Here is a 23,274-nt window from a genome sequence, read left to right on the forward strand (position 1 = left end):
ACGGAGCGAAAGTAGAGTTTTCCCCTACGGTGCTCCACTGCGAGAGCGGGAGAGCGAGAGAAAGTAATTGGGAAACGCAGCACAGAGCTCACTAGATTGGAAGTCGCAGGGCAGGAGCGCCGAATGAGAGAAAAAGAGTGAGAGCCAGGTCGTGAACGGTAACAATAAAGGAAAATCCCCTAAAGCAACTCATCTGCTCATCCTTTACTCACGGGAAGGCTGATTGTGTGTTTGTGTTTGTGTAGCTCACCGACGGCGCTTGTTCACAGGTGGTAGATTTCGGGCGAGCTGTTGCTGGTCGTTGCTGTTTCCGCTTTTCCCTCTCCTTTGCCTGCATCTAACCATCTTTTTTTGGGGTGTACGCGTCTTGGATTTTGTCGGCAAAAGGAAGGTGTGCGTGTCGTTTGATTCTATGATGGGAAAATCCACTTACCAACAAGGCAGTGCCAAAGCTCCTCGTGGACAGGTTCGTTTAGCCCGAAGAGCATCCAGCCCTTGAATGATTGTCCCAAACGCACGGAACCACATCAACAGCATTTCAACTATAAAGACTCACTTTGACAACACACAATCAATAACGCCGGATCGCACCCCACCCTGGTAAGCAAGTGAGCAAGTAAAAAGGCAAGCAGCACGCGCCACGCCAACAAACGCTAACAAGTTCCAACGAATGCCACCGCTTAAAGGCTTAGGTGACTGGTGACACACATTTTCCCGTCCGTGTTTCTTTACCCACCCGAGCACTGCATGGTTCCCCTTTTTCCGTTCGGAAGAAAACGCCCATCCGTTTACACCCATCAATGCCGCACCGCCTATCTCACCGGGGAGGGCGGGGGGGGAGGTGGCCCACTCGTTTCCCATTCATGGCCAACTCGGCTGATTCCACTTTAGGCGTACCCCTTGTTGGCGCCTGCAAACGGCAGTGGCATTAATTTTCCAAAACGCAACCGAACGTGCGCGGATGATGGCGCGCTTCCCTTCGCTGCAATAAAACCCCAGCGCAGGACGAGCATAAGTCTTTACCCCCCCCCCTTTTTCCCCACTTCCCACTTGCACGGGGATTCGGTGCCGAGCAAAAGCAGACGAAAAGGCGGAAAATTGATGAGGACAGGCGTAAAGTGCAGAAGCCGCGACTGGGCGCAGCGACCTACGATTTACGATGTTTTTCGTTTGATCGACCAAAAGCGCTACAGAGGGAGACAGGGAGAGAGAGTGAGAGAGAAAACGCACAGAGACCAGTGGAAAGGAGCAGCACAAGGAGTGTCATTGCAAGGAATGAAACGACAGTGGAGGGGAAGGGACAAAAAAACGATTTTCGGGTAAGTGGTGGCTAGAAGCAAACGAGCAAAAACCATCCCGTTCGAGCGCGATTGTTGGATGGTATTTGAATGAAATTGGAAACTAAATACGATCGATTACTCAAACGAATGAGGCCATCCGATGGTATTAACGCACAGACGGCAGACCTCTTCCCAGGCTCGTGTTCCCTCCCTCCCAAGCCATGGACAACAAAACCGTTCGGTAGGACGGCAGAGCATTTCACGCGTTTGATTTGTGTCTTGGGCTGCCCCCCTATAGTGTTGTGGGCCGACGTGATGTTCGAAGGGAGAAAGGGAAAGGTGGTAGATAAAATGTCGACCATCGAAAGACACTCCGCATCGGTCGTATCATTCTTCCCATTAAGCCGAAGTGGAATGAGTGGGTCGGGCAGGGTAATGATTTTTATGTTTACGGCACTCAACGCCATCCTTCGCCCTCACTCAATGGTGCTTCAAATCAAAACCACCGGGGCGCCGAATACATCACTACTCCATCCCCAGCTTGATGAGTTTTTTCGTTACACTGATGTGGCACTGTGTGTGTGTTGATTTCAACAAATTGAATTCATAATGATTTGCTCGACATTGCACGGTTGAATCGATTGGATGGATGATTCGGTGCCAGAAGCCGGGATGCGATGTATCATTCTTTCAAGACTGCCCCTCCTCTACCTTCCTGTCCCAGTCCTTCACGCCATCAGTCGACGATAAAAGATCATCTTTCCGCTTGGCTAGCAGCACGATACACACGTTGCACCAGGGCAATAACACAGCTCCACATAAATGAGTGATGTTCAATTAGGTGTAACCACTCGGCATCGAGCACGGTGAGGGGAGCGAGCCATGAAAACAGGCGCCGCAGCAAAACCGGTAGATGGATGTGTAAGTGATCCACGGAATGGGGCACATTTGTCTTCATCAATGCGTAATATGAGCTCGATTGTGGATAGCTGGCGCAAAAGTGAGGTCGCATCGGGTCGACGCGCGCGCTTTGTAGCACCACGCACCAGGCGTCTCCATTGACTGTTGCGATAGCGGGCAGTGCTGTTAGTTTTTCCTTTTTAGTCTGTACCGTTGCATTGTTTCACGGTTCGAGCGATACGAGATAAAACTAGAGGGGAGAAAGGAAAATAAAAAGAACAGCACCACACCCAGCCACAAGCAACAATGTTTAGTTTTGCAGCTCCAGCGGTGGCGCTCAACGGAAAGCATGCTGCACGTACGCACAGGCAAGGCCAAACATGCCAAAGTCTAGGTCTCGGGAGGCACGCCGGACGTTGACTGTCTGCTGCAGGCGGGGTGGAAGTGTTTTATAGTTGCTCACACAGTACAACGGAGGTTCGTTTCGCTCGTGCTCAGCTGATATGTGAGATGCTACAACAGCATTACACTCTTTGCACTATTCAACCTTCAACCTTCAACCCCGTTGTTCTTTGACGAATGGTAGCAAACTGTCCGTAGTGCGGGCGCAGTTCGAGTATAGTTTCCGAGCCTTCCTAAGCATGTCTTTGGCAAATATTTTACCTTCATGAAGTTTCAATCCTGTGCAACAGTAATGTACTGCTTTTAATGCAGTTTCGTTTGCTAGTTTGCGAGGCGTTTAAGGTTTAAATTGCATTCCGCCGACCTTGCCTCGTGTCATGAGACACCCCATGTAATGAGTCCCAGCATCGGCAGAGTATACTAGAGAACGCACAATACAAGTGTCACGTTACCACGCACCTCGAAGCCACAGCAGGGCACACCAACAACGAACTATTTCCTCCTACACCAGTTAGGATCATTTTCCTGAACAGCATCAAAAACTTTAAATTGAACGTTGTTTTCCGTTTCCCGTTAATTAATGTAATGCACGGTTGAAATGGTCCATAGCTCAAACCGCCGTAAGCTTAGAAATAGTTTTCCGTTGCACCAGTTTGGCCCCTGTTAAATCCGTCCCTGTGCGTAAGCAGGGCAGAACAAACACGATTGCTATCGAAATTCACAATTTAGAGTGTTTATTTTTATATGCTTCCACTTGCCGTGCTGCTTAAAAAGGCCACTAATAAGCTTCCTCCGCTGGTAAGCCTGCACCTGGACACAATCGGAAGTGCTGCTTCGTAAAACTTCCTCCTCATTTGCAAGGGAACGAACAAAACGAACAAAAAGCAGACACATTCAATGGCAGAAGGGAGCCTCTTCCGGTGCGGACGGAATCATGCTCGAGATTGAGGTAGTGTTTTTATTCTTTTTTGAGAAGGATCAAGCAGGGTGAGTGGGAAATTGGGAACTATTTTCAAAAACAAAAAGCAACAAAATGACAAAAACGTTCTTTTCTTGTTTTTTTTTTGGGAGCTTACATGCTGTCCAGTATGGTAAAAATGACAGACACACACACACACTCACACACACTTACATTTCAGGATGAAGAAGGCCAAAAATATCATTCCTGTAGCAGGAAGTGAAAGTTTTTAACCAAGCGGAAAACATCATTTTCTCCGACCTTGCGCTGTGCCGCTGCTTACCAACGGGCCGGGCAACCAAAGAAGCAGCCGAAAGGAAGCCGATAAGCAGCTCTGTGTCGCTCTTCGTACTCGTGTGTATAAAAGGACAGTTTGATCTAATTATGTACGACGACCTACCATAAACTTGCTGCTTCTTCTGCCCGAGTAACGTTACCTCTTGCTCTGTTAGATTTTGTTTTTTTCCCCTTGTTTGCTTGCTTTCATCACACTCGCTGCATGAGATTGAGTTTTTCTTACAAATCTCATTGTTTTTTGTTTGAGCCCCATGTCGATGTATACAAAAGCGAAGGCCCGAAAATGAATCCGTTACAAGCACACTCTTCCAGTTCTCGCTGTATCTTTCTCTCGCTTGCTGTAAATAAAGGACCGTACCGATACCGGAGAAAACGTTAACGATGACACACGCATAAAGTTTACGGTCTCATCGGGTGCCCTAGTGCTGCACTGTGATCAAAACCCCGAAAAATGACACCGTAACTAACCGTCCCTTCCGGTCGATGTCCGGTTGGCAATCTTTTCTACACCATTAAATTTCGGTTTATGAGCGTATTTTGCTCTTCTTTCTGCCTTGCTTGTTTGTTGGCACACCCACCTCGTCCAGCAAGCAGCAACTGTCAAGGTTGACACTCATCAAATCTGCGCCAGCCTTCGGGTGAATGTGGGTGTGCACCGGTGAAAGTGTATCTTGAAAATTCCGCCACAACGATGCAATGATGTTGCGGGTGAGCTACCAAGCAACACAATTGAGGGTGTGGCGCAAAAACAAGAGCAAAGAGCGTTGAATAATGACGACGCTTTCCCGCGTCCCGAAGCGCTACGCAGGAAGCAAAAATGCATTAACGTCTTAAGCCGAACCCTTCGGTGGGAAAGAAAACTTCACTGCTACTGGAATAGCGTTTCATCATCTCAACCCCAAAGAAAACCATTCGCTTCGCTCATCAAATTTAGTGACCATGAATCGTGGCAAATCGGTTGGTGGAGACGCTTGGTGCTCCGTGCAAAGCGGGTACAAGCTTTGTGGTATTATTTACGTTACAAACTGATGCTTGGTCGTTGAAAAAATACACACTTCCCAGATTGGGAAAGCGTCGCTCATTCATGACTTCCCCATCGTGCCTGTTCTGTGAGCAAAAAACTGGCGAAACTGCAACGATTCAACTGATAACACGCTGGCGCCTTCACCGTCTAAGTACAACGAAACGTTGTGTTTTTTTGCTGCTTCCATTCTTCCCACTCAACGGCCCGAACTAGCCGAACTAGGATCGATAAAAAGTGTATCGCGGAGCTGCCGGAAGGATGCCTGCCCGCAGTGGCTGGGAAGCTATTTGTTCTGGTAAAGTGGTAATGAACGTGGAACACCCTTGCGCGTTTGATTGGCGAAAGGAAGCGAGTGTCTTTCGAGATGACAAAAACAAAAGGACACGGTACCTTTTAACCATACCGGTTTGGATGGAAAGGGTTGCAAGACGATGATTTATTCATCACTCTTTGCTTGGTGTGATTTTGTGTTTCGCAGATGACACTCGGGACGGTCAATATGGACAAAGTCGAATGGATAGACCGGAGACGGTTTTACGGTTGGCTGGCTGACAGGAAGATGAAGGTGTACGTTTGTTAGCAAAATTATTCTTATCTTGAGTCGGTCCTTTTTTCCTACACCATCTGCTGAGTCAGGTAAGCTACTAATTCTTCCCATATTTATCGGTGGGAAAAGAAAAAAAATTATTGCAAAACAAAGGGAAGGATCGTTGCATGACAAGCAGTTTTCGCTTTGTTTCAAAAGAGAAATATGTTGTGATTCAAATAAAAATTTCATCACAATATTGGAGAGTGTCATTTTTTCATCTTTTTTAAATAGACATTAAACCTATTGGACTCAATCGCCTCTTTAAATTGTTCATACCTGAAAAACGGTATCGCTAAAGAAGTCTCGCTCTGAAGCTTTCAGAACGCCTAAAAGTATGCAATTCAATGTAATGAAAGTTATTGCATGAATTGTTTAGAAAACGATAAGATAAGAAAGGATAAAATGATTATCTTTTCGTTTCACTTTATTCACCGTGGTTTTATCAAGCATTTTCAATCTGATGGATGTATTTTTTTATACACACAAGAAAACCCTGCCTTTTTCTAACTAACAAAACCGTCTTGCATGAACCACTCCTACCAAACGGTACTGCACCAGGGGCACACTGTTGCTTCGGCTGCAATTATAATTAAAGTGCACGATGAGTAAGGATACTTCTTGCGAGTGGAACATAAATGAATGCTGAAGGGGAAGCATATCGCACTGGAACGAAGGTACAGGGCACCCCTTCGCTGCACCGAGTACACACTCCATCCTGTTACCTGAACAAACGGGCAGCGAACATGCATCAAAATTTATTGTCTTTACCAACCATAATTTATGTTGCACCGTTTAACGAACCATTAAATTGAATGAACGAAGCTCCCGTCCCGTCCCCCCTGGCAAAAAAGTGTGATGAGTAATTGCCACAAATGCTTGACTTTGGGAGCTCGCCCCGTAAAGTATTCTATTGATTAACTCTCCTTTGATAATTAAAACGTTAGACACTATTTTGAAAACATTTAAATTGTACAAAACTGCCAAAGGAACATTTTTATCGCACCCAAAAATGTACTCATAGTGGTAGAAAATGGATGTCAAACTATAACATCGTTTTACGACCGATGGCCAAACTCTTGTTGACTTGTTGAGCTAAACCGCATCGACTAGCAGTTTTCTCTACTTTCACAATGCCATCATTGACAGCAAATGGTGGCAAAGCATCGACAGTTTTTGTTTGTTTTCCAGCGCACCACCGGAGTACAATGCCTTCCATACGGTTTTCACTATCAAAAAGGCATATAAATCATCCATAAGAAGCTCCGAACGCTTGCACACGCACAATATCTTAGAACGATCATTTCGACTTTCGGGAAATATATACCTTACAAAAAGTAAAAGAAGAAATACACACCCAAAACACCCCTACATAGAGAGAGAAAGAGAGAGAGAGAGAGAGAGAGAGAGAGAGAGAGAGTGAGAGAAGCAAGAAACAGTCGTCTTGATGGTTGGTTTCGATCCGCCCGTGGAAAGGTTTCCGTTGCGTGACTGGAGGTCGTAAAAAAGGCTTAGCTTTTTTTTTTGGTGCTGCTCAAGTGAAGAAGAAAAGCACCCGAACGAAACACAAAAGTAGATGCAGCAGAAAGGCAGCAGCGATCAAAAATAACAAATTTAGGCCCCATTTAGGTACAACGCAAAGCGGGAAGCGTGCCGGGGTGAGCTTTTGCAAAGTCTTTTTCCGACTCTTCGACTCTGGCTCACAAAAAAAGGAACAAAAAGGATCAACTTGTAGCAAGTACCGTCACAATGGTTTTGCTTGCCCACTGGGGAGACGGAAGAAGGGGTTTTTTGGGGTTGTTTCGCTACACGGATGGGAACAGCATTTCCCTCTTTTCGGTCACCATTCAACCCCTTATTCTGTGCGCACAATGCTCTCACAAAGATGAGTGAGCGAGATAAGAGCTGTTGATTTTACCGCTTCAGCAACCTTAGAGGGAGAGGCAAACGCAGTGCTACCACGCTGCAGGTGAGCGGTAGCGCTGCTTTGGAATGCTTTAAGCTACTGTTAACACTTCCTGCATAAGGTGATGTAGTGTGCGTGTGCCCAAAACTGTATCCCCAATATCGATGACAGTGGACCGGTTTAAGGAATCATAAAGCTACCCCAAGCGTTTCTTTGGAGCCGACTGTTGTACACGTGGTGACTTCAACATCAGAGAGGCAACAGTTTCTTGGTGCTTTTCCTGTTTGCTTCCATGGCCAGTAGTTCCCCTTCTGATTTTAAAGACTGTCTGTGTGTGTGTGTTGTGCGTTTTGTTGCTGTTGTTGGGCGTTCAAGCGCATTAAGAGGGTGTACCGAAGGTTGGGATGAGAAATGTGATTTTATGCGATTTTCGATTGAGTTCGTTGTCGTCGTTGGCCAAAACCCGTTCGAAGGGTAATGTTACGGGGTTGTACGAATTCTACCCAAAAACAGGAATAAAGGGGAGCGAGACCACTGCAAAGCCGTTTGGCGGGGCCTTGAGAACAACAAAAAAGGGCGAACGGGAGATGGCACATTCAATGAGTTTTCGGGCTGGTGACAGCAAATTTAGCAGTCCGTTTTCATACCCCTCCTTTGGCACCAGCGTACCAAACTCCGCCCGTGGATTGGTTGGAAGCGTTGTAGCTAAAACCGGTAACAGATTAAGCGATTATGAAGCAGTGAAAAGGGAAGCACGAGAAACGTTTGAGGGGAGAGTGTTTCCCTTTTATTTTTCCATTATTTAGTTAAGCAAAGTCGTAAGTCGGTTTGTAAGTTGGCTGAAACGGCGCATAAAGTAGGTCGTACTTGAGTGCAGCACGGAATGGTGTCGGGAGTTTTGTTAAGAACTTTTTAAGCAGGCGCTTAGAAGGTTTGATGATGTGGAAATGATACTTTATTCGTTTATCCTAGCACAAAGTTTTGCCAAATGTGGTTTTCACATATCTTGAAGTCATTGGAAATGATAATTGAATGTTAAATGCTAGTGGCTAAGTATAGTTTCGTTCAAGAACTAGAAATTAACATTAATTGCTTCTTATGGAGTCTTCAAATTTGATATCAGGTTTGGTCTTAAGATGATAAGACTTGTTATAGGAAAGTGTCAATGGCATACTTTTGAGGATCTAATAGGAATACGACCCGAAGATGATGATGATGATGATGACAATTAACATCACATCAAACCACATTGCACACCAATAGAAATAGCTACCATTTTCCAATCTCACCACTCTCATGGTAAACAAACACAGCAAACAAAATTAATTTAGAGATACAAGCGCACCGTCACGCTACGGTAAATAATTACAACATTTCACCTCCTTTAACGTTTACACGTAAAACGTATACAAAGATTCGTCAAGTGCGGATTCGAAAATTGCTCCCAAACAACTTTCACCATTAAATTACTTTACCAGCACCATTATCATCATCATCACGCTCTAGAGTACCCGTGGGCCCCCTCTAAAATGTGTCAACCAAACTGGCGGGAAAACCTCACGGGATCTGGGACGTAGACTTGCTCCTCTCCCCAGTTGCTTGTGATACAATTTTAAGCACATTGTCGTTGCCTAAAAGAAACCGTTTGCTTCTCCAATATTTCTTGCTCGACAAACGCGCGTGCCTACCCCGCCGCTAGCCGGGACCGCGTTGAAGCGATCATCATCTCATTGGTATGCAAATCAGATTTACGTGAAACAGTTTCTTAAACTTGCTTCCGAACGCGGTAAAGGGTGGGGCAGCGCAAGCAACAGCGCAACAGCAGCAACAGTAACGCAGCCGAACGAAGGCGCAGCAAACGTATCGAAGCCGAAAGGAATTAAAATTTCCCGTCCCGTTACGCTTTGCTTCCAAAATGGCGCAAAAAGCACGTGGGCGGCAGGCTGTACTTTTTCGCTTCTTTTTCTTCCATCCCTTCCCGCTCCTGTCCACCGGCCCCCTCCAATCGTGCTGTACAGTAAATCCAGTATTAAATCAGGACCCATGTTTTTGAGCTGCTTGGTATGCGGGATGGCATGAATTAGTCACATTAGTGCCGCTTCCATCCTCGGTTGCTCACGGTGCGTTTTCAGCTCATTTCGTGTGCAGTGAGGTGGAGATCGTGCCCGCGCCACGTGGCCATCGCCGGCGGGAGGTAACGATCGCCGTATGGAGACGACATTGCGCGCTGCGGATCTGCAATTGACACATTCCATTCGTTCCGTTTGCGCAAAAAAAAACAGAGAGAGAGACAAAAAACCCACCATCGCATCAGCAGATTACCCGTTGCGGCGTGCGTACGTCATCGCATCCGATTGATTCCTTTCACTGCGCAAAACTTTGAGCAGAATGTGTACTATATTTATACTCGTTTGCCTTGCCGGCTGCTGATTATGTAAAGCATTTGGCTATTAATGTAGAAAATCTTTCCCACTCACCGGCAGTGGCCGGATGGTAGTAGTGATTCATGTTGTCGTTTCGTTGGACTATTTCTGGACTCAAAATTCCCCTTGCGGCTCCCCCATCCACCCTCTCGGGCCGAATGATGTGAACGGTTTTCATTCATAACTTTCGAAATCCTACGCACACTCATCGACCGGGCACGCCGGATGATATGTACAAAGTCCCTGCCCTGCGTACGCCTCAAGCACGAGCGGTTTTGTCGGTGGAATACATGCGGGGGCGACCACAATCTTCAGCAACATTTGCGCTTTGGGTGCCGCACCGTTACATGGCCGATGAATGAAAAGCAATTCTAATTTTGGGACTGATAACGTTGGTGTCAATGTAAGTACTGCTGGGCGAACTGGGGATAGCAGCACAGCGCCGACAGCGGCACACGAGCAGACGAACGCGTGCGCATCCTCTCCGGGCTAGGCATGCCTCTTACCGGTTTGCTGGTGGGCGTGGGTGAAGTTTCGCCCTGCATCTCCCCATACTTTTCGGGCTGTCAAACCATTAGCATAACAGGATCGATTTGGTCCCCGCGACTACCTCATCACCGTGGCGATAAGCTGCTGAGGCTTTAAATTTAACAAAACACCTTACACCGGTGGTGGGTTTCGATTCTGCCGCCAGCATTGAACGGCGCGAGTGTGCAAACGATGATAATTCGAGTTTTAGCTGGAAATCAGACATGACGATGCAAATCAGCACGGATGGCGATGGGTTTTAATGAAGATATTTAAAATTAAACGGTGAAAACGGTGTTCCAAGAATATCACTTTCTCTATTTTAAACGTAAAAGCGTCATTGACTGTTTGTTGGTTTGCTGTAGCAATTGTACGAGATGTTTGTTGTTCAACTATTTACATGCTCTTGTCTGACGTGTCACTTCAGCACGTTTTGTACCTAGGATCAAAATGACCATGATTGTATTTCTTGGAATACAATCATGGCTTGCCTGACCTAAATCATTTATTGGAAGCTTTTGGTAGTGAAGGAAACGAAAGCATCTCGAAAATACATGCAATGCGCAAAAAATAGTAAAATATTAATCCAATGTATAGTTGATGTGAGTTTTTCAATGTTTTTTTGTAAAATTTTCAACAATCCCAATGCACATCTTGAACTGTCATTAGCAACGTTTAACACTGTCCGTCGATGGCAGCGCTTCTTTCGCTTGACCAATACTGCCGGAACAGTTGAACCGCGTGATACACTTCGCTTCCATGCATTCTCCTGATCCGTGAGGTAAGGGCTTAGCGGCACCAGTTTCCCACAAAGCTTCAGACAAGCCCGCTACACTGCGGAGTGACAGAGCACCCCATCTGCTGCTTACCATCCCGGCTAGACAGTCAGGCGTAAGACCGGTCCGGCATTTCAGGCACATCACCATCCACCTGTCTCCGGCACGGCTTTCACGAAATCCTGCCCGGGTTGGTCGGGCTGGTAGGTCATTCGTAAAATTTAATTAGCTGCATCAGATAGCACCGTGTGGCACCGTGACGAGCGCAGGATGTTCCAGCCCACCCAGCACCGGTGTCTCGCTGTCTCGGGCACACACATAGAATCTTGTCCGTTTCTTCCGGGGTTTTGGGTGCGACATGGCGGTGCGTCGGACGTGCGTAAGCGTGCAGAGCTGAGCAAAAGAAGCTACCGGAGCAAACAATTCTGTTCCCCCCCCCTGCGTCCCCTGCCCGTACCCGCTAAGCACGATTGGTGCTTAAGGAAAATTGTCACCTTCAGTGCTTAGGCAACCCAGGCAAACGGTAAAGCGAAAGCTAATTGGTCCACTGTGCTGGTGGCTGGAGAGCGAAGTCCGTCTTTGAAGTTAAACTCGTTCAGCCCAACCGTCCCGCACCATTCCGTCGGTCAGTCGGAGCGGCGAGCAGAAAGATGCTTCAAATGGCTTAAGTCCTTGGCAAGCAGAAACATCATTTATTTCACATTTCCCACCCAGTATGCGTACCCGGTCCTTATCGTACGGCTTGTCAAATTCAGGGAACCCGTTTTTACGCAACGATTGCAGTGAAAGGAGAAAAGCCAAAACGGCGGCACGTTGCGTTGCAGGAAGTGGAACAATGTTTTCATTCAGTTGTTGGTTTTCCCATTTTCTCCGGTTTGTGTTTTGCGGAACGTGGAGCATTCCTTGTGTTTTTTTTTCTTCTAGCTGTTATTGCTGCTATTTAAAGATTTTCACTTTCAGGCATGTAGCGTTCGCTCTCCAAAAAGGGGAAACTTCTCTTTGAAAGTAAGTCAACCTTTTGCTTAAACCCGATTTGGGGGAAGCACCTTTTCTTTGAAATGCAGCTGTTTCCAGTGAAGTGTAGAATTTAATTAATTGTGCTTTGCTTTAAAACCAAGCAGTATCGATCGTAAGAAATGGTTTTTGTTGTACCATAATCTAGTCATTTTTAAGATTTAGTGAATGGAACCTATGTTTTACATTAAAACAATATCTAGATATTAAAAGAAATTATATAAAGATAAACGTTCAAACAATTAACAAAATTAATAAAGACCGTTCTTTTCCAAAGTTTTCCTGCTGTATGGATTGTGTTGTCGTTAAAAAGTGTTGTAAAACGATATTAATTATTTTAACATGGGTAAGTATTGCTAGTTAATATTTAAATCCATAATATTTAAGCCTCGTAGCGTTGTCAATGAAATAAATTGCACAAGAAACCTAGTTATTATCATTCAGCCATCTGCTGTCGTCCTTCCCAATTAAATCTCGCTTTTCATTGCGAGATTCAACAGCAAACCAAAGTGTAAACGCTTTATTTTCATATCCATTATGGCCAATCATCGCCCTGGATCGCCCAATTGCGACGGGTGCCATGCGTGTCGCGGGGAACGCGATGGACAATAATTATTTACAATCATCTGCAGCGTTTGCCTCCCAATTTCACACCGGGACGTTCATTTCCGCCACATGTCACCGTCCGCTTCCGGAGCGCGAACCGCCTTGCCTTGCCACACCTCCGTCGATGAAATAAATCATCTTTTCGGAACGATTCATTTATAATGGAACGATAAAATGGACGGCCAGGCAAGGGCGGAAAGGTTGGCAAATGTTTTGTCAGTAGTTTTGTAATCTACCCGGGTCCACCGATGCAGAGTGCCGTCGAGTGCGGCAAGATTAGCGAGTGTAGGGAAGAATGGTAGCAGGGTGTATGGTAGCAGGGAGGATGGATGAGTAGGAAAAAGGATCCATCCTCCGGACGGGTCCGCCCGTCCGCCAGCCGTGACATGACAGATGAATGACGCAGGCAAAAAGTCTCCACCGAGCGGCAGTTTCATTCATTATGCAGTCCCAAGCTTGAGTTTCCGTTTGGCTTGCCCCGGTACCGGTGGGGATACATTTTGAATATTCTAATCGTGACGTAAGGGGCAAGTGGGAGGTGGTGGGAGTGTGAGAGGCAGATACCAGTGTGGGCAGGATAACGCAAAGTAATCGCTCGACGGGAAGGTAATGACACCGACGGCACCGGGGATCTGTCCCTTTCGCCCCCTTACTTTAACGGTGAATAACTGCACAGCCCATATCAGTACCCGAATGTAAACAACCCAACGACCTCTCGCTCTCCTTCCAGAACGCTTGCGACACGCGTAGCTGATACCTCAGCTGGCTGGATAGCTTCACACGCACTCACACAAACTCAATCAGCACAAAACAGCAAACTGTGGATGGATGATTCATTTATGGACTCAGGTAAGCTGAGGAATGGTTTCGCTATCTAGAAAGCCTAGCTGGCCACTCACTCACACAGACACGCACACGAACAGACGGTCACGCACGAACACACACATACACACACTAATCATACCTGTTTGTGTACTAGAATCGAAAAACGTACTCGTGGTTTCCACCGTCATCGTGCCGATGGTGCCGTCGATTATCTGCGCGCTCGAATCACGCCTGCCACGGTAGCTGTGTGTGGTACACCGAAAACGAAAGCAACCCGAAGAGAGTGAGATCAGAGTGTGTGTGTGAGAGAGAGAGAGAGAGAGAAAGAGAGACAGAGAGCGACAAAGCCACGGAGCGAGCTTTCGTGCTCGCAGCCCTGTGGCTGCGTACTTACCGGCTGGTGTCATCGCTTTGCGAGCTTTGGCGGCGAAAGTTGCGGCAGCGTATCATCTCCTCGGTCGTGCTTTGGCGGCGAAAGCCACGCGCAATCAGGATCTCCTCGGTCGTCGACTGCCGACGGATGGAGGGCCGGGCCGTGCTTTCGGTCGGTGGGGGCGGACGGGCGCAAGGACTTGCATCCCTGTGGGCGACATCGAAAGAAGCGAGCATCGAAAGCTTCAGCAAATGGAAAGCTTTTTTGTAAATGGAGGGCGGCTGATGAAAGCTCTTACCTTGAGGAACAGCAGCTGGAGGAATCGGGCGAGCGGGGCTGCCGGGCGGCTGAGGATGATTGTCGGCGAAGGCGGCGGCTGCGTCGTGGGCTTCCTTCCCGCTCGTGGCTCCGGTCCGGCGACAGATGGGAGCGCGAATCACGGCGCCCTCTGTCGGTGGGGAGAGAAATCAGTTTCATAATACATTCGTAAAGAATCAGTGAAAAGGATCGATGTGATGAAGGAATATTTTCATGTTTACTGTTGCTCCAACGAATGATATGATATTGTTGGGAAATTATTGCAACTAATGTTGATTAATTTTCATGATAATTAATGGATAGATGAAAAGAAAATTTCTCCAATCAAATTTGAGAGAGTTCATGTTATTTTTCTGTATCGTATTCTAATAAGCATTTGCGTTAACACATACATTTTAGCTGAAACTATCTATTTAAATTGAAGAATTTATCGCCTTTATCTTTAAAAATGAAAAATATAATGAAAATTCCATAAAAAAGCTTATATCGAGCACTTTACTCACCTAGAAGCACTGTCCGGACTGAGGCTGTCTCTGCGGGCCTGCCGTTCCGGCCCTTCACCGTCCGGGCTGAGCGCTGGCTGTGAGCTTCGGCGACTCCAGCCTCCCGGCGGCAAGCACGACTCGTCGTAAGCGGTTGCCTGCAAAGCGAAATAAAGTTACCTCATCGTTGATTCGACAAGGAACGTCCGAATCTGCATTTTCGCACTCACCTGCCGCTGCAACTTAGAGAGCCGTTGGGCCCGCTCGGGACTGACGCGCGAGTCCCGGCGCGTCATTTTCGTCCCACACTGTGTGGTCGAATCGCGGCGTCCCTTCTGCGCGGTCGGACTGGTGGCGGGCGGTGTGACCGAGCTGGTGATGATGGTGGGCGGTGGCAGCGCCTGGCAGGCACTGTCCACGTGTGCGACTGCCACAAACAGTGGGCCCGAATCGGACGCAGTCGAGCTGGTGGAAGGTCGCTGCTCCTGCCGGAAGTTGGGCATTTCCGCGACCACGAGCGAATCTTTGCGCTTCCGCTGCGTTCCAACCACTTTCGGTGGCGGTGGGGGTGGGGTGGCCGTTCCTCCGATCGTACTGTCGCGGCGGGACGATCGATCGCGGCTGGAGTCGTTCGAGTTGCGTCGCGAACCCTGCAAGAATCGACCGATAAGCGTGTTAGCGTGTTAGCTGTTAGAATGCAAATCGATGCCACTCGTACTTACATTTCGATAGTTGTCCGTCGAGTAGATGTAATCGTCACGATCTCGTTCGCGCTCCCGCTCCCGTTCGCGCTCTCGTTCGCGCTCGCGCTCCTTCTCGCGCTCGCGCTCCCACTCTCGCTCCTTGCGGAAGTCGGACACGTGCGAGTCCCGCCGGTAGGACCAGCTCTTCACGCCCGAGTCCGCGCTCGACTCGCGGCGCTTGCGCAGCGGCGGAGCGTGGCCCGAATTGTTCTGACTGTTGTACGATTCGCCCGTTGTCGCCTTGTTCCAGGGCAGGCTGCGTGCGAGATCGGCGAGCGTCTCGCGACGGTTCAGCGGGGCTTTCTGGCGTTTCGAGCCACCGCCGCTCCATTCGCGCAGGATGTCGGTTAGCTGCGCGAGTGAGCTCCGGCGACGTCGCTGAGCACCTGTGTCGGGAAGTGGTGAAACATTAAACAATGCTGCTTTTTTTGTTGTAAAGAATCGTCCATTGCGAATCACTTACCTGGCGGTGGTGAGGTACTAGGAGGTGAAGCGCCGGATATCTGTGCCGCCGAATCGCGACGTCCGCCGAGGCGCTGGCGAATGGTGGACTCTTCGACCTGCAGGCGAAAAGGGAACAAACACTGTCAGTCACAGTCACATGACGTCACGTGGGTTAAGCTTCAGCGCCTACTTACCTGCTCGCGGACCAGATCGTCCCAACCGTTTCCACCCTGCCATACCAGTCCCACCTGGTGAGACATGATAGGCAGGTTGCAGACAAAGCAGATCGCCGTCATGGTCCTGATGCAAGGCGCCGCCGCAGAAACGGGTTGAAAGAATGGGCGAGCCCAGATAAAACCAGAGAAACATAAAGAAATGGATTATTTTTTTACACGCTCTGTTAGGCCTGCTCTGCTTAAAGGTATGCAAAAGTGTGAACGAATTTGCAGCAACTCATCTAAGATGTGTCAAACACAGGCATGCGCTATTTGTGTTTCGAGCTGAACTTGTCAAACTTGCAAAGTGCAGGTGTGATGTGTGTGGGGTTTTTTTCATGTGTTGGCGCAGTTTAGCGTTATGCCTTCGGCAATGCGTTCCAACTGTTACAAACGACAAAACGGACAACTCACTTAACAGCGTATAGCAGAAAAGAAGGAGCTAAATTAAGCATTTCAAAAATGTAAGTAAATTATAACAGATGTCATAATTGTATATCTTCCGTAGTGAGCTTCAGGTATGGGAGTGTCTAGGTTTTTATAAATAACATTTTGTAAGATTTTTTTAAATAATACATAATTCGGCTACAATATTGGTTGATCGGTGTAAACCTTTAGATATTGTAAAAAATGCAATAGTGGAAGATGGACAATTATTAATTTTAAGTTTAATGAATGGTGATAATCATTGAAATCATTATAACAGCAGAAAGCATCGAATCGCGTCTAGGTGCGTGCATATCATGAAAAAATATGCGTATAAAATCAACATAAGAATGATACATAATCAATATTCTAGGAAAGGAATTATTTTTTTATAAAACGAGTAAAATCATAAGGCCTAATTATTTCCATACAAACAAAAAAAAAGACAAAACACAAGCACAAAACGCATTCCGAGCAAGAAAAGCATGTGGATAGTTCAAGCAGCAGAGCAAACGAAGAGTGTAGAGAGAAAGAGCGAGTACCCACGACGAGCAGGTTGTGAAAGAAAAGGTCGTAAAACGACAACCCGAAGCATGAAACAATGGCAAATATTCCTTGCATAAACATAAGATATAAGATATTCAGCACTGAAAAAATAAAGATAGAGCAAGAAAAGAGAAGGAAAGCGCGAGAGAAATGCAACGCAGAAGCTATAGAGATAGGAAAAACGGGCGCATCACAGCAGTAGAACAAGTACGTGAGCGTGTAAACACGACCGTGCGGCTTGCAGTGTGTGGCGGTGTTTAAACTGGGCAACGAAAATGCATAAAAGGAAACAGTAAAATTCGTAAAACAAATCGAGCGGGTAGAAACGAAAATAACACCTGTAATGGCGCAGTTTTGCCATGGCTCATATCTACGGCCTATACTGGAGGATTGAGAAAGCTGTGGGGGGCTTTTTGTGTCGTGGTTTGTTCAGGGCTGGTTCAGATTAGGTCGGAGCCGTGGAGGTCGTGGTGGATGGTGGTACTGGTGTGGCTTTCCAGTGCAATCTTGGTACTGTCGATCGAATTAAAGGGCGCTGCTCTAGGAATTTAGCCTACGGGGACGCTATGCCTTGCGTTGCGAAGGTTCTCTCGGAGTGAATGGTGATCCGTCAGCCCATGAATAATGTTTATTTTCTGTTATTTGTTTGTTGTTACGTTCTTGTGTTTTATTACCACGGAGGGGATAGGAATCGGTACCAGGGGCTACGTGAACGATCAAAAACGTTGGTAGTTTTTGTTTCAACACTTGGGCTAGTCAGCAAAGAAACAGTGTAAACACTGCGACACGGATACACAGAGGAAGGGTGCTGGCAGTGTGTTGTTTAAACGACAAGTTACCGAATTTGCATCGAACTAGCAGCTCTTGAATACGCCGATGCTGGAGTGAGTTTATTTGTGTGATCCGAATTGCGATGCACTTTCTTGTTTTTGGGTAAAGCCGATTTGTGGGTTTGTGGTGTGTGGTGTAGGTTCAGCCGAAACTTTATCCGAAACGATACCAATCAGATTGATATTTGTTTTTTGTTTTTGTTTTTTGTTTTGTTTTTTTGTTTGCTCCTCACTTTCTCTCTTCCTTTCTATTATTTTTTACCACCACCGACTACTGCCAATCTCATAGCTGAAAGTACAGAGAAATGTGTCGATTGATGATTGATTTGCTTTGATGCGCTATGTATGAGGTAGAATAATTAAAAAAGGAAAAAAAACAGTGTAATTGAAATGTTAAAGGGTTGCGTAAGGGGAAGGGGACGTTTTCCCTAGGGATAAGTATCTTTTTTTTTACATATCACAGTATTGGATGAAACAGTGATGTAGGTTGAAGTGTTGCTTAATGTATATATATGCCCGTGTATGATGTATGTAACGCAATGTAGGATATTTAATCAGAAGCGAATATCAAACAAAGTTTGTAAAAAACTTTCTACTAAAAAAACCCAAGCTAAAATAACAGTTTTTGCACATTAATTCCTCTCTCATGTAAGTTCAGTAAGTAAAAAAAACTCTGCACACCAGCTCACATCACAAAACCCACTACCCGCTTCGATCCGGAGCGCACAATGTGAATCGATATGGTATGTTAATTAAATATTTGCTAATATACCTGCAGCGTACATGGTGGCTTTGTGGCTTTTGAATGTGTGGTAGGGAGGGGGAGGGAGGATAGGTATTTGGCGTGAAAGCTGACTACCGTGCATCCGTGGTATGAAAATCCCTGATCATACAACCGATGTAAAATTCAATGAAAAAAACAAATTGAAATTCTCAATTACAAAGAAAATTACCTCCTTTCCCTTCAACACCCTTCCGCCACCCGGGTATTGAAAAATGCAGCAACGCACAGGTAATTCTATCGATACTTTTTAAAAATCATTTGCAATACCGATCATTCCCGGAAAGCGGTACGGCCAATCACGAAGGTTCACCGAAGCGGTTGGAATGAAACGAATTATGTTACCGTTAAATTTACATTCCAGAATGTCAGTGGCAGCAGTCGGTTGCTAATGGCAATACACGCACACAACCCTACCTTTGATCGCATTGTACCCCTTCACACACGCAACCCCGGTGCAATGAAGTATGAAAATTAACAACTGAAGCAATTAAATGCTTGTCATGTGCTGTGATTGCCAAAAAAAAACAATAATAAACAGCAGCTTTCAGGAGCACAACAACTACGCACACAAAACGTGTAAGCATTAGAATAGTTTCAGCGTTTTCTGTAGATATAAGAGTTTATCTATCTCATAACGCTATTCAATATAGTTTACTAGTGCATTCGGTTTATTTGTTGAACGTATGACATACATTGACATGATTTACTCACAAAATCAAAATAACTGATTTCCCGTCATTTCAATTACACAAATGATCTTTTGAATCAACTTTTAATTTTGTTTGTGAGAAGAGAAAGATGGATCAAAAAGTGGATTTTAGAACTCATGTGGAGGTTCGTAGTAAGCCACAGACATTCACAAAAAAGACATTTGCATCACGCAGTTAATTGGCCTTTCGCCTTTTTAGAATGAGCCTTCCTTGCACCGTATGGTTAATAACTTTGTTCTTTATGGAAGAAACAATCAGTTGCTAAACCACCAACAGCTAACAGTGTAATCGGTACCAGCCCCACGCATCTTACGAACCGTTCCGTCGATCCATCAAATCACGGGACCGCTTACAAACCTTTTTTTGCCGGAACTTAAAACCCACCAACTGCACTGTCCACCCTCGTAGCATCGTACCGCACCAACCAATGTCGCCCCCGCTTTACTGCAGCTAGCGCGAGCGTTTTATGAACTCGCCATAAATCCCTACAATGAACCGAGAACAATGTGATCAAGCATCCGCAAAGGCAACTAGTGATGGGTGGATGAAAAATTTCTTCGAAGCCGAGAAGCATTCTCATTTATTCCGCTCACGGCAGGACGTCAAGCGACCTGATTTTCCGGTTCGTTTCTGTCACCGCATCACTCGGTCGGTCGGTCAGGTTGGGTGCGGGCGATAAGCCGTGGCGTCTCTTTTTTTTTCTCCCTCACCGCTCGGTTTTGTTTGTAGTTTGGATTTCTCTTTGTGTTATTTCACTTCCTGCTATCGTCACGCTGTGATTTAATCATCGGCTTATGAGTGATTCCGCCACCAAGCATGGTGCTGGGCAGCTGATGGTGTCTGTGTGAAAAGTTTCACCAGCAAATGACGCGCGATATTTTTAGGGATTACAAAGTGATGCTTTTAGCGTTTCAGCGTCATCATATTTGAGGGAGTAATTAAATAATGATGATAAAGCAGCATGGTGGGGGTTTTTATTCGACGAAATGAACTACAATATTTAGTTTATACAATGGAGAGCATAAGTTGGAATTTGACAAGATTTGTTTTTTTACGAGTAGACCACACCAATGCAATCAAAATGCTCACTCAAGTTGCTGCTCAAATTATCTGCTTCAGAGAACTGGAATGTACTGCAAATATAGTACATCTCCAATACAATAAAGACACAACCCAGCAAGATACAATTCTGGTCTACCTCTTTCATTGATTTTTCAGTTCGCTTGAAAATAAAGCACCCATTGAAAGGCTGCTGGAATAAAGCAACATGAGGCCAATTAAAAATGACACCCGGTGCTGTACTTGCTATCACGCCGCTCCATCCGGCAATCGTTCTGTATCGAGGCCACTCACCCATGCATCCCATGCGTGGAGAGTGTTCACCCATATTCACGTGACTATACAGTGTGGCTGTGACTAGAGATGGATTGTATGGCAGAAGGAATCCTACGGCAAGACACATCACAATAGAACACCTGAGCGTTCACAATTCACAGGGTTTTTATGTTGCTGTGGAGGCATTCTATTGTGCAGTGCCCTCAAACAACCAAATGAGAAAGCTCTTCGCCATTCCCTTTCTGTCCCTAGCTGGGCTGCACTTAGGAACTCATTTATATCGCTCGATTTCTGCGCACTGATCAGTTTCCATCCAGTTAGCTTCGGCATCAGACCATGAACAGATGGGTAGCACCGCACCCATTAATCCAGTTACTGTAATGCAATGCAATATGCAGCCTGTCTGGACACACGGCAAAGTCCCGCTCCATCCGTTTGGGAACGGAAATTGTCAATAATCTATTTTTAGCTTGAGTAACATTCATCTTTTCCATCCATCCATGGAACCGTTTCTACCTGGTTGCAATACTTTGTCTTTTTTTTTTTTTTTGCTTGGGTAATACGTTCCATGACACATTTGGTTGAGGAAGATGAATGGGATGAAGGTTTTGTCGGGTGGCTGCCACCGACTAGCCGACCATGGATGTGTGCCTATTGCGGGAATAGTATAAACCCTTTCACCATCTAACTACACACTGATGGCAGACGAACCGATTGTTAACCACTGTACCGAAAGGGTAATCAAAGGATCATCTGGGTGTCACACGACTGTTAAATCAATGTGTAAAGGTAGTTAGTGTTATTGAAGACAAGTTCACGCAGACGTTTGCACAAAAATAATTGTAACCCATGATGAATGTGATGCTGAGATCGATAGAAGCCTGATACAATTTTATATGTAAATGGTTGTATTAGATTTGAAACCCTGCTCGTCTACTGGATAGTATTAAAAGGGCATTATTTGCCGTCTAAAATAGACGGAATAATCCTAATAATGAATAAGGATTTTTTATAGTGTTTCTAACTTCATAGCAAAAAGGAGTAATGGGATAGATAATTCAAAGTTGTACGATACAGGAAAAATACTGTCAAATGTTTGGACTTACTGTTTCGTATCTTCTGTTTGGGATATTGTAGTATAATCATAACTTATCGGAAGGTAAATAGTATTCAAGAAGCTGTTCAAACAGTTGTAAAATTCGGCCATAGAAAATCCTACACTACATGTATCAATAATTTCATTTTTTTAAACTACCAAACTACATTAAAAATACTTTTGTCGAAACAGTGAATGATTTTCGTCCACTTTTGCCAAAAAACCACAAATGTTCTGCCGAAAGTATCATTTAACGTAATTTGTCTGTTAAATATGCTGTGCTGCCCACCGCCCTCTAGAAGGTTTGATACTTTATTGTTTTCTCCCTAACCACCGAGCACAAATCATCAATCAGTCTTTCAATTATCCATCTGCTACCTGGAGGGGCACAAAAATAAGCAACAACATAAAAAAGCATCCTCCCTTAACGGTTCGAGCGCAACCGTTCGCCGCAACCGTGCAACAACACTGATTGAATAATGATGAACAGTTCCCAGAATCGGAAGAATGGTTTGCCAAAAGCTCCCTGCAGCGTCCGAAAGTGGGCCCAAAAATATCTTCCACCAGGTGGGTGGGGAAAGGAAGCTTGCTACCCCTGGGGCAGTGATCGAGAAATGCGTAAGCAGTAATGGAGGAATTTTCTTGCTACCAGAGAGAAAATGCCTTCAGCTGCACCGTACCGGGAGCAAGCATTCTTTCGGCGCATTCCTTCGCTTTGCGTGTTTCGGGCCGGCCCCGTAAGCCCGATTTCGGTACGAAAGGAATGTTGTTTTACCTTTTGCGCTGGGAGTCGGCAGTGGTTCTGCTGTGCCCCGTTCACGGTCGCCGCGATTGGAACCCATGAGCGTACCGATCATGGGCCGGAGGATTCCAATCGATTGCTAGCCCAGGCACGAACAACGAAATCAAGATGGATTGTTGTTTTGTTTCGCCGTGCTATGGGCTCGAGAAATTCTCTATGCTGGCCCTGTACCGGGGATGCTTTGGGGTATGATTGGCTCACTTGGGGTAAAAATCTCAAACCCAATGGCAAAGGACGATGGAGTGTGTGTAAGTTTACAGCGCAATACGTGTAGAGTTGGGTTGGAAATTGCTTTATCTATCTGACCGAATGCAACGGGATGATGAATTCAAGCTGGCAGCTTTGACTAAAACTGCTGTGTACCCATCCACATCTTTGTAGAGGTTTGGACCGGGAGAAACCATTCAGTGAAAACCACAACTCCAACGCACGTGGTCGGCAAAGGCGTGCGAGAGTAGACGTGCAATGCACTTCTAATTAATTATTTCATCAGCTGTCGATCTGATTTCAATTTTCTTTAGGGCAGGATGACCGTCTGGAAGCGACCATCTGAGGGACCTACCGATTGGAGCATTTTCCCGGGGAAGCAAACGGAGATCCAATCAACAGGTATGATGAGATGGACTATTAATAAAGATGGTGCGT

General features: G+C 46.0%; 1 protein-coding gene across 15 annotated transcripts in view; it reads right to left on the bottom strand.

Moving 5' to 3' along the window:
* Positions 1-23,274, bottom strand: part of LOC120908893 — a 160,655-nt gene that overhangs the window by 88,911 nt on the left and 48,470 nt on the right. For 6 of the 15 annotated variants that reach the window (XM_040320393.1, XM_040320387.1, XM_040320383.1 and 3 more), the window contains exons 2-10: positions 17,411-18,191; positions 16,080-16,185; positions 15,905-16,001; positions 15,421-15,827; positions 14,929-15,348; positions 14,720-14,856; positions 14,197-14,346; positions 13,920-14,105; positions 13,695-13,768 (exon numbers count right to left, since the gene is read on the bottom strand). In XM_040320393.1, coding sequence (XP_040176327.1) covers positions 13,695-13,768; positions 13,920-14,105; positions 14,197-14,346; positions 14,720-14,856; positions 14,929-15,348; positions 15,421-15,827; positions 15,905-16,001; positions 16,080-16,185; positions 17,411-17,433 — 1,600 coding nt within the window. In that variant the 5' untranslated portion in view covers positions 17,434-18,191. Of the gene's footprint in view, positions 1-13,664; positions 13,769-13,919; positions 14,106-14,196; positions 14,347-14,719; positions 14,857-14,928; positions 15,349-15,420; positions 15,828-15,904; positions 16,002-16,079; positions 16,186-17,410; positions 18,192-23,274 lie in introns of all 15 variants that reach the window. The other 9 variants (XM_040320397.1, XM_040320395.1, XM_040320390.1 and 6 more) reach the window with 3 other exon arrangements.

Source organism: Anopheles arabiensis, chromosome 2 (genome assembly GCF_016920715.1).
Source record: "Anopheles arabiensis isolate DONGOLA chromosome 2, AaraD3, whole genome shotgun sequence".
NCBI lineage: Eukaryota > Metazoa > Arthropoda > Insecta > Diptera > Culicidae > Anopheles > Anopheles arabiensis.